Raw genomic sequence first — 12159 nt, 5'->3', positions numbered from 1 at the left:
TTCTTAGGGTTTGATGAATGCCTTGACATCAAGGCATTACAGCAACACCGTTTAAGTTTAAGTCTGGCACTTCATTGGTCGTTAAGGGGTTAATGTACCTCGGTTCTGGGGCCTCCACACTTTTCAATGAGCACCTCCTCTCCAACAAACAAATCTCTTTTTGGATTCTTTTAGTACCTCTATGCCGGTGATTTACTAATTTACCTTTTTATCTATTGACTTTTTGCCTTTTTTCTAATTCTTCTCACTTTCTTTCTGAAAAACATCCTGGATGGCAACTCACTACCTGAAACTTAACATCTCCAAGACGGAGCTTTTGATTATTGTCCGGTCTCCTCTATCCCCATTTCCAGATATCTGCATCACAGTCTTGGCAGTGCACTTGACTCGGTTCTTTGGCTTTGGTTTTTGGTTCCAAAAAATATTAACAATGCAGAAAATCAAATGGCAAATACTTAACAGGTTACAACTTTGTCCCATTGCTAAAACATCTAAGTAGTGAGAAAGGCCATCTAGTGTTTGAATTCTGTAAATATCATAGAAATGAAACGCTAGGAAATAAAAGAAAATGTGTATTGACAGTGAGAAAAGGCCACTATATGGCACAGCGATTTAAATAAATAAATAAACTTTACAGGTTATTCCATTCCATTCCATTGCGTTACATTACATTTCCAGCATATAATAACACTACTACTACTACTACTACTACTAATAACACCAGCAACAATAATAACTCATTAACTATTTAACCTTTATGTTGGCTTCTTATTTAATTTCAAGTGTGTGTGTGTGTATATATATATATAAATATTAATTTGTGTATATATATCTATAGACATAGTAGCCCGTAGTTTAAGATGTATTAAATAACAAGGTGACCTTTTGGTTTATAAGGAAACTTTCCACACAGATGAGGTTTCCTTCCTCCTCAGCCAGGCACAATGTGAAACATGAGTTTTAATTCCATGACTCCTAGTTTAGGACACATTAAAGAATTTACTATCACACTTTAAAATACACTGACTTAGTACATTTAAACAACATAATAATTACTCTCAGCTCCATTATTTACTTCGAGTGGGCAAATGCAGATGTTTGAATAGAAATTCCAGAACCCAATACAAAGTTACAAGTACAATTCCAAATCATTGTAGATTTATGCAGAGCCGGCCTTAAGTGTTCTGGCGCCCTGTGCAGACTACTCCTCTGGCACCCCCCCATCCCAAAATAAAAGGAAAAGAAATCTTGTCACAAAACTCCCCTTTCTCACTATCTATCCCCTCTCCCCCTTTAACACTATCTACCACCTCTACCCCTTCTCACTGCCCCCTCCCTCTGCCCCTTCTCACTATCTACCACCTCTGCCTCTTCTCACTATCTACCACCTATGCGCCCTCTCACTGACAGTGAGTGCCCCATCTCACTGCCCCCGCCCCATCTCACTGCTCCCTCTGCCCCTTCTCACTGCCCCCCTCTGCCCCTTCTCACTTCCCCCCTCTGCCCCTTCTCACTGCCCCCCTCTGCCCCTTCTCACTGCCACCCCTGCCCCTTCTCACTGCCTCCCCCCCCCACTTCTCATTATCGTTACTTACCTTGTTGAGTCCTGTGGTGGGAGCGGGAGGCGTCCTTCTTCCCGCTCTGTCGCGGTGCACGCTTCACAGCTGAGCACCAGAATATGACATCATATTTCGGTGCTCAGCATTAAACGCCGGCACCGTGATGGAGTCACGGAGAGTGAGGGGCACCGAGCGGTTGCTGAAAACTTCACGAGTGACTGTTTGGCGCCCCTGCCCAGGACTTAAATTAAAACATTGGTTTTTTGTTTTTTTTTTAACTTTATTTAACATCCTCCATGTTAAATACAGTTAAAAAAAAAACCCAACAAAAAAAGATGTTTTTATTTAAGTCCCGGGCAGATGCCCCTGTTGCCATGATGCCCTGTGCAGCTGCACAGGTCGCACACTCCTAAGGCCTGCCCTGGATTTATGAAATAAGACCCGATTTAGCCCTTAGACTAATAGTAGTCCATGGGGTGTTTGAGAAATGGACTAATGGACTGCAGTGGCATCATATAGAGGGGCAGAAAACTTGCCCATATGATTTTTACTTCTTATACAGTGCCCTCCACAAATATTGCCACCCTTGTTAAATATAATCAAAGAAGGCTGTGAAAAAGTCTATTGTTCAACCTTTTGATCTTTTCTTCAAACAATACATACATATATTCTGCTCTCTAGGATATCAAACAATTGCAAACACAACACAGGTTTATCCAAAAACATAAAAAGTGTGAAATACATGTGTGGCACAATTATTGGCACCCCTATGAATTGAGAAAAATATATTGGATATTTCCACTGGTATTTTACATTTTAAGTACAGCTGGGTGACTAGGAACAGGAACTTGTTCAACTGTGACTTCAGCTGTAAATATTAGGTAACACATAGGCCAAATTCCCTTAGCCATTCATCACAATGGATAAGACCAAGGAATACAGCTGTGATGTGCGGCATAAGGTTGTTTAGCTTCACAAAATGAGAAGTGGCTATAAGAAAATAGCGAAAGCATTGAAAATGCCTATTTCCACCATCAGGGCTATAATTAGGAAGTGTTATGAATAAACCTAGAGGAGGACGTGTGTCTATATTGTCTCAACGCACTGTGAAGAAAATGGTTTGAGTGGCCAAATCTCCAAGGATAACAGTTGGAATTAGTTATTTAATTGTTGAAGAAGATCCTTAAGAGTACACCAACACTTTTAGATCAGTGACTGACAACCATTTATATATTATATTAGTATTATATATATTATTGATAAGTGTACAACTATGGGATTGTACATTTTAAGTAGGAGCAAGTAGACTATATTTTGTTGGCCCTTCATAATAAATGCACTATATGGGCATGGACATTTTTGCCTATTCATCCAGTAAAGCATTTCTGAGGTCAGGCACTGATGTTGGATGAAAAGGCTTGGCTCACAATCTCTGTCCCAGTTCATCCCAGAGGTGTTTGATGGGGTTGAGGTCAGGGCTCTGAAAATGCATTGTTTATGTCAGATGAGAATGGACAGACTGGTTCGAGATGACAAAAAGGCAACAGTAACTCAAATATCCACTCGTTACAACCAAGGTATGCAGAATCCCATCTCTGAACGCACAACACATCGAACCTTGCAGCAGATGAGCTACAGCAGCAGAAGACCTCACCGAGTGCCACTCCTGTCAGCTAAGAACAGGAAACTGAGGCTACAATCCGCACAGGCTCACCAAAATTGGACAAAGAAATTACACGCTCTTTGAATTCTACAGGACATACTAATCTGTAACCTCTGATGAGCAACACGACATATTACACCGTGTCATGATTTATTCAACAAAAATAAAGCCAAACTGTATTTTCCTTTTTTTTTTTTTACACGACCGTATATATATATATATATATATATATATAAAAAGTAGCAAGTGATTAACACATGCTAAATAATAACAATCCAGAGTCAGATTGACGTTTATGTTTAATAATACAATTATTATTTATATAATTAATTAAATAATGCAATTAATAGAATACAACCCCCATAGCAAAACAAAGCATTTTTTTGTGTTTTCGGGATATAAACTCTAGACTATGTTAAATGCCGTTTCCACGTTACAACTAATCTGAAATCCTTGTTCATCTATTTAAGATCTTTTGTTCTACAGGTTGCAGTTTATCTTCTACTAGCAACATTGTCCATGACTGCAGATAATAACCCACAAGCTCAGCACCAAAGAGACAGTGATTGCAATGGCTTATTCGGACCTACGCTGACTAGCCCTAGACAGGGCGCCCACTGCTTCAAAACTGGGGGTGTGTTGGGCAATCGGGCTTTTTAAACTCTGCTGCTCAATAGCTCATTACAAGTGAGATTTCTAAACCACCGCTGCACATTGTACCGGGTGCCACGTGTCTTAGAGACAGAGAGCTGGATTTTTAAATCACATCCCAGAGGTCAGCAGCAAGGACATAAGCGACAGTCAAAAGGTATGGCGGAGCAGCCACAGCCTATCCCTAAGTGACGGGTCCGTTATGAGCTAGAACCGTAAAATCAAGCATACATCAGTCTGTAGGGCTGGAATGTACTGAGAAATGACTTGCAGATGCGAGAGAGAATGTAATGGTTTGGACTGCATTTATCACTCCAGCTGTTGTGGTTTACGTTTCCCATGATGACACATATAGTTCAAAAACAGAAATTGCTTTTGAGATAAATGGATTTTGTGCCAGATTGTACTTAATGTTTATAAAGGTTCCTTTTATCCTAACAAGATGCTTCCTCTCACAAACATCTGCATCTTTACACGTTTTCTTCCTCCGTCTTTTGCATTAGAGTCCCCAGGCACTGATTGTGGTAAATGGTAACCATGAAAGTTAACCACAAGATGGCAGTATTTACATAACACAAAGTTCTGGCCACCAAAATAATAAACATGTTCAGAGATCACATGCAGCAGACACCAGCATAAAACCTAACATAAAAGCCAAACATTTTTTATTCCTTTTGACTGCCAGGCTTTTTCTAGTAGCATCTTTACTACTTTATGTTTAGTTCTACTATGAAACAAATGCTAAATTCATAAAAGAAGAGAAACAAAACAAAAAACGGTGGGCCAGTTAGGGAGACCTTGTAACCAGTCCATCCATATACACTGCCGGCACACAGCACAGCCAACACGCTAACCTTCTCTGTGTCGCACATGCAAACCACAGCGCTCGGCCTGGCAGCTGGGAGGGTAAGTGGTGCAGGGTGGCTGGAGTGCTGCCCTGGGTCAGGTCCCAGCCGAGATCGGTCTCTGTCCCCCAGAGTATCAGTCTATGATATGACCGATACAGCCACAGAACGGTGACACGCTCGGAAGACATTTGCATGACAAATGCATTTATCCACATGATTTGTAAACATGAATGTAATCCTTTAACTTTTAAATATATATTATGGTTTGTCATATTCGGTATATCATTTATTTCCCAGCTAGTACACAAGAACACTGCCTGAATCCGCTGTGGCGTGAAGCGTAGGAGAATTGTCAGCATCGCTATCAATGTATTAAACACATGGTTTTTACGGTTTAGGAATCAATGGACAATTTAACACCGATTAAGTTCTCTGCAAAATATAGCATATACTTTAAAGTTTTTCCCCCAGTTTCTATGGCAACAGTCTATCAGTGCTTGCTTTTGTATCATATAACCATTTTATGTTTCTTCCTGAAATGGGTTTGGACATGAATTGGTCCTAGAAACGGTGTTTCTATTGCTTGATTTAGTTTATAAGTGTTACATTTAGTTTACTGAACAATAAACTGTACCATGAGTAGGGTTTCCTGAGTAGTACGTAACCTTCACTTGGGTCATTTTGTCACTTTTCATAGAGCTATTTCACCACCAAACTATTCAAAACTTTGAGAAAAAAAGTGTGTTTTCCATGCAGGGCTTGCAGCATTACTGTGATCGTCAATTAATTTGCTTCTCTTTACATTCTCCTGCTGCCTATAAAACACAACTTATTCTATAGAGAATCGTGTGGCGAACCTGCTAATCCAGTCTGGTTGAGAGAAAACATCACCTTGATTATTTTACTCAAATCTAACCGCACTGATGGGGCTACCACATAAGCACCATAAGACGGTTCTCAGGAGCCCAAAGGATCCACAGGACTGCATCTGAACAATGAGGAGAAACCTATACAAACGAAAATACGTGGCATGATTTATATTATCGCAATATGAAACGTGCAACATGCCGGAGATCCCCATCAAGTCTTTTTAGCTCAAGGTCTCTTAAATTCACGAATGAGCATTTTGTAAGATGTGGTAGCACAGTGCAGGAGCATGGATGCAAGAACATTTCAGTTGCCCGTTTCCCTCTTGAGAGTTCGAAATTACATTAATCCACCAGCTCTGCACCCATACTCTAACTTCACAGTAATGGGGGCAGCGACTGCACTCAGGCCGAGTATGACATCATCTAGCATCTCCTACAATGCAGAGGTCTTGCCAAGAAGCCTAAGCTTCCCCCATATACCAAAGTAATGATAAAATAACCAGTTTGATTTTTGAATCATAGAACATAAACCCTCTTTTGACCAGCCAAAACCTGTCACTTACCATCTGTGTTTAATAGGATTTATTTCTAGTTCATGCTTTATCGTCAGGGAAGAACCACAGTTGCGACTTGACTTGGTAAAATACCCACCAACTCAGACAGGGATACTACAACGTGTGGTCAAGAAATCAAATTGCCAGGAAAACAGATAATAAGGATTTCCCCTGATAAGTCCCCCTCAGGAAGGTAATGTCTATCAGCGTATCTGAGCGATTCTACACATAAGGACAGGTCAGACCTGAAATAACCCGGCAAACCCACTGCAAGAACAACCAAACCATCGGAAACACTGCTTTTGGTCTTCAGGGGCCTTGTCAGTCGAGCAAACGGTCCACAGATAAACTATCCTTTTTACATTAATCTTATGGACAACACATTAGTTTCAGAGAATAGCTTGACAAATGCACTTTATTCCTTGATATTCCTTTTTGTGGACTTTTGTATTTCATCTGCTCTTTTCTGAACTGCAGGATTGCCTCAGACTGTCTGATTTCACTGGAGAACCAAAATGTTCACCTGAACACATTTAATAAATTAACTCAGCAGGGTTCCAAATTCAGAGGGATCCCATAAGGCTAGCGGACGCATTGAAGTAGATCTTGAAGTTTAAAAGGTACTGGAGAAAAGCGACGAAAGCCGATAATCAGTATTGGAGTTGTTATGAACCTGGTCATACGACTTAAAAAAAACAAGTCTTTGAATATAATTTCTTACTGGACACCACCCTTTGAATGAATGTAACAGTTCAATGGCAGCACGATTAAGTACTTCCTAAATGATATTTCTCTTAGTAACAAGAGAGCATTGCATCCCTATAGCAACCAAGGGAATTTAATCAGCAGGTACATTGGTTTGGTTGCTACGGAGATGAGACTAGATTGCACCAGAATGGCTTTTTAATACAAACCTCCTCATATCCATTAATAAGTGTCCCACTAAAAGGAAGTGACGTCATTTGACGTGTTCAGTGTTTACATACAATAACGTGACACAATCCCGTAATCCGCAGTACTGGTATAATCCCTTCCCCAAACCACCAGTCAGTTATTCATAAGGTAACTTGTATCAAAAGCAATTTAATAAAAGCACTCATAAGCATTTTATTCCTATCCATGATTGCAGACATTTACAAAACCAGAACAACATTTGAGTTTACCTTAAAAAATAACTTATTAAGCAGTGATATACACAGCACAAAATAGTTCAGGGAGAAAATGCAACATTTTATAATTAAAATGTAAACGTGGAGAAAAAAATAATAAAATAAAAACAAGATGGAATAAAAGTCTCTATGTCTCGCTACTTAAGATGGCATGTGATAATATCCTTTTACAATGTCCTGTGGGAATATATATATATTTATATATATTTATATATATGTACAGATGATAAATTGCAGTTCGGTTTAGGGCAATTCTTACATATGCCACTCTTTACAGATGCTCAAGTTTAGGTTTGGACCCGCGTCTTCACAAAATTGGGTGCATGGCAACATAAAGAAAAGGTCTGTGCGCTGGGGAGACGGATCCTTGATTTAAACTGTACGTTGATGGATGGTTCTCTTCCATGGTCGATCTGTGAAGAGGGCTGACTCACTGCGGTCTTCATGATGGGACTAGATGATGAATCACACACTCATTGTCATGCTAGGAGAATACTGCAGAGAGAGGAGACGCAGGCTTAGTGCTGTGCTTTACAGCCCGGGTGCTGATTATTTATAATTGGGAATCTACAGTAAAAATAAAAGCGACTTTGGGCTGGATTCAAATGCCACAGACAAATCTCTCAGAAACGACTGAATAGCAATTCTCCTATAGACTGCGATGGACAATGGGATAAAAACACATATATTGGCCTAGATTCAATAAATGGGAAAAATGGTCATTGTTTTTTTTTTTTATCTGAATTTGGTTTCTGTCTATAGTAGGATTTCTATTCAATTATTTGTGATAGATTTATCTCTGGCATGGAACATACTGTCTGATGACTATTTGTTAACTTAATGAACGTGATCCCAAAGGTGTGCTTGGTGGGATGTGATGTTTAAAGCAATAGAACGATTTCAGTTCCTTTCTGCTTAAAGTGTGTTCAAGAAGGGGCTGGCAAAGATGTACAATCTCTCAAACATTTAGAAGTTACCTGCACCAAATTGTTTAAAAAAAAAAAAATAAGGAACAAAAACGAAAAAAACTTACACTCTCATTCTGAAAAGGGTTTAAGAAATTTCCTCCCATTTCTCCGTCATCCCTTGGTGTGCCAGGCTGGTTACTAAGACTCATGTTATTTGGAGAGTTCTGTTAAAATGAAACACAATATTTTCTAAAAGGCATAAGGTTTGCACATTATTTCATAAAAAAATGAATGTTAAAATACATAGAACGCTTCTACTGCACGGAAAATGAGTAAAACTCTACCGAGCGTGGGTTACACTACCAGCACTTATGCTTTAGTGCCTTGATAAAAAGTACCAATGGCAGCGAGAACAGCACTTCTCTCTAAATCTAAACCTTAGAAGTGGTTTTGAACTTGGTTTTGCACCTATAGCCATGCAGGTGAAAGTATGTATTCTTTGGTTCTGTCTGTCAGAAAACAGCTGTATACTGACCTTGGAAATACTGTCCATGTCCCCTGAGCCTAAACAAAAAAAAAACAAAAACATTTAAACATATAAAAGGCACATCGTTTCAGTAAAAAGCTGCCATGTATTATAACATTATTTTGCCCTCCTAGCAGGATGCAGGAGTCAAGTATAGCAGGACCTGCCTGTGCAACTCAACTGGGTAATATGCCGTATTTACCTAATGAACCATTAATGTGGTGCGGTTCCATTCCACCCAATCCACTCATTGGGCCGTCTGAGCCGGGCCCCATGGGAAACTGTAAAGAAGAGAAAATCCAATAAAAGCTCTTAAAACTAACACCACCGATCAACAATGGTTCCCCTGCTGTGGATAACAATGTGTGGGAGTTGTAGGCCACGGAGTCCTTTGCCAGGAAAATTAATCAGTGATGCCACAACAGTGAGCCCAGGACCGTTGGATGGGACTGCTAGCTTCCATGTACAATCAGGGAAGGGACGGCATAATGTTATCATTCAAACAAAAGAAGGAATTTAGCAATTTTTGCAAAGCTCTGCAATTCCGCAGAAGGATTTTATCTTTACGCAAAGAGTTGCGGTTGCTTCTTAGCAGAGGTGATGGATCCAGTTCAGCCGCAATACACATAGATGTCTGCATTGTATTAAATGACATAACTGTGCTGAAGTATATGCTTCAGTGACCTTACAAACATGTTCCCTGATCAACTTCTGGGTACGCAACGCATTGAGGGTTTTGATGACGGTAAGTAATATGTACTACGGGAACTTGGGGAAAGGCACCTTTGGTCTCTCTGTGTGCATCATCCACGGCCTTTCTACACACCAGCATTTACAAGTAAAACCTGTAGTTTCTAACACACTAACCCAAACTAGTACAGCTCAGCAAACAACAATCTGCACCATTCTAAAACTGAGTCAACACGCATAAAGCCACACATCTCAAGACAAGGGCATCCCCTCCCTACTAGCCTACAAATTCAGTTGCTTTCTGTGACCTTTTCCTAAATCATAACCAATAATTAGTGGTTAATGATGGACCATTCTCAGAGGCAAATTCACACCACCTGAGATTTCATATGGCCAAACACTTTATATGCATTATTGTGTCTTTTTGGGCGGCAGAACACTGATACACACATACACAGTAAATATGTTAGGGTGAAAGTTCTAGAAAAGAGGGACATCAGAAGGGTTTGGGTGCTACAGAGGGACTGTCCTTCCCAAAGAGAGACATTTTGGGTGGTATACATTTCCCAAACCAAGACTTACATTGGGTCTGTTGGCTCCAGGAGGCACTGCATTCATTAACGTATACATAGTTTCACCAGAGTTTGTTGAATCTAGAAGAGAAAGTCATTGGTAGTACGTATATAACCACGAAGCCGACACGTCGTTTAAACACTCTTCTATGTAAAGAACAATTCCTTGAAGAGTGGATTCTTAGCGTTAAATTAATCGTTTAAGTTATGAAGAAGGAAACCTTCACACACAATACTACATATACAGTGCAAGATGCCGCGTTCTCAGCATATCTGAGACAGAAGGGAGAAATAACTCCTCCCCAGCACCCTCTATATTGTGTATATAAGTATATATGTATATAAATACTTATATATGTATATATACCACAATATGCTTCTAGTATTTACTCTGCATAACCCCCACTCCAGTAAATGGGAACTGAGCTCCTGCTATGAGTAGAGGCAGCTGGGGAGGACTTAAGAGACAGAGGACTTGTTTTCTAACTCAACTTACTGTAATTTGTAAAATGCATTGGAGTCCATGCGAAATCAGCTCCAATGCGAAATCTGCTCCTTCAAATGACACAACTAACAAACGTGCATCGATTGGGCTATATTTACTCTGCAATTTTAAGGCAAGACAGGAGGCTTCGTATTTTGCATATCTTCCTTTACTCTCACCAACAGCAGCAAAGAAAGAGTTAATAACACAAGTGAAAACAACCAATAGAAACAGTACATAGGTGGTATATAAACTCCTTAACTATCTTCCTCTTCCTCTTTCTTTGCTGCTCACCAAAGCTGCAGGTCAGTCCTCTTCCTACCTACATTTATTGCTGATTTATTGAATAATATCTGTTTATTATTCATTACATATTGCTTTTTTCACCTAATTCTAGATAATTAGGTGGGTATGCACATTTATATACAGTATAGGTTTCTGATATAAATATATGTTTGTATGTATATTTTTTACTTGTCTTTCATTATTTATATTCATTGTTTCTTTGCATCTGTGCATCTTGGGAGGGATTTTTCCCTTCTCTTTTCCCTATCTGGGACCCCTTTTTGTGAGTTCTGGTCGCTAGTTTCTTCAGTTATTTTCTGGATCATTACAGTTATGATGTGTGTGGAAGTGATTTTGAACCACATATAGCTGGCATTACTCTAAAGGGCTCCTTCTTATCTGTGCCTCACTGGAGTGGTTACAGGGTGAGTCCTGCATTACTTTCAATATTCGTTGGGAATTTTCTGGAATTGCATCTCCCAGGCTGAGTCCATGTGGTTTTGCACATTATATACAGGCTGAGTCCATGTGGTTTTGCACATTATATACAGGCTGAGTCCATGTGGTTTTGCAGAGTCCATGTGGTTCTGCACATTATATACAGGCTGAGTCCATGTGGTTCTGTGCATTTATATACAGGCTGAGTCCATGTGGTTCTGCACATTATATACAGGCTGAGTCCATGTGGTTCTGCACATTATATACAGGCTGAGTCCATGTGGTTCTGCACATTATATACAGGCTGAGTCCATGTGGTTCTGCACATTATATACAGGCTGAGTCCATGTGGTTCTGCACATTATATACAGGCTGAGTCCATGTGGTTCTGCACATTATATACAGGCTCAGTCCATGTGGTTCTGCACATTATATACTGGCTGAGTGCATGTGGTTTTGCACATTATATATAGGTTGAGTCCCTGTGGGCTTGCACATTATATACAGGTTGAGTCCCTGTGGCCTTGCACATTTTATACAGGCTGTGGCCTTGCACATTATATACAGGCTGTGTCCCTGTGGCCTTGCACATTATATACAGGCTGTGTCCCTGTGGCCTTGCACATTATATACAGGCTGTGGCCTTGCACATTATATACAGGCTGTGGCCTTGCACATATACAGGCTGTGTCCCTGTGGCCTTGCACATTATATACAGGCTGTGTCCCTGTGGCCTTGCATATTATATACAGGCTGTGTCCCTGTGGCCTTGCATATTATATACAGGCTGTGGCCTTGCAAAATATACGGGCTGAGTCCCTGTGGCCTTGCACAATATACGGGCTGAGTCCCTGTGGCCTTGCACAATATACGGGCTGAGTCCCAGTGGCCTTGCACAATATACGGGCTGAGTCCCAGTGGCCTTGCACAATATACGGGCTGA

The 12159-nt window shown here is 40.2% G+C and overlaps 1 protein-coding gene across 2 annotated transcripts in view; it reads right to left on the bottom strand.

Moving 5' to 3' along the window:
• Window positions 1-7226: 7226 nt before the first annotated feature.
• Window positions 7227-12159, bottom strand: part of SSBP2 (single stranded DNA binding protein 2) — a 73137-nt gene continuing 68204 nt past the window's right edge. For both annotated transcript variants that reach the window (XM_053475180.1, XM_053475188.1), the window contains 5 exons: window positions 10020-10090; window positions 8950-9028; window positions 8757-8785; window positions 8347-8445; window positions 7227-7808 (listed from right to left, as the gene is read on the bottom strand). In XM_053475180.1, coding sequence (XP_053331155.1) covers window positions 7779-7808; window positions 8347-8445; window positions 8757-8785; window positions 8950-9028; window positions 10020-10090 — 308 coding nt within the window. In that variant the 3' untranslated portion in view covers window positions 7227-7778. The remainder of the gene's footprint in view (window positions 7809-8346; window positions 8446-8756; window positions 8786-8949; window positions 9029-10019; window positions 10091-12159) is intronic.

Source organism: Spea bombifrons, chromosome 1 (genome assembly GCF_027358695.1).
Source record: "Spea bombifrons isolate aSpeBom1 chromosome 1, aSpeBom1.2.pri, whole genome shotgun sequence".
Lineage (NCBI taxonomy): Eukaryota > Metazoa > Chordata > Amphibia > Anura > Pelobatidae > Spea > Spea bombifrons.
Note: the sequence above shows the minus strand (reverse complement) of the source record. Positions and strands in the feature narration are given on the sequence as shown.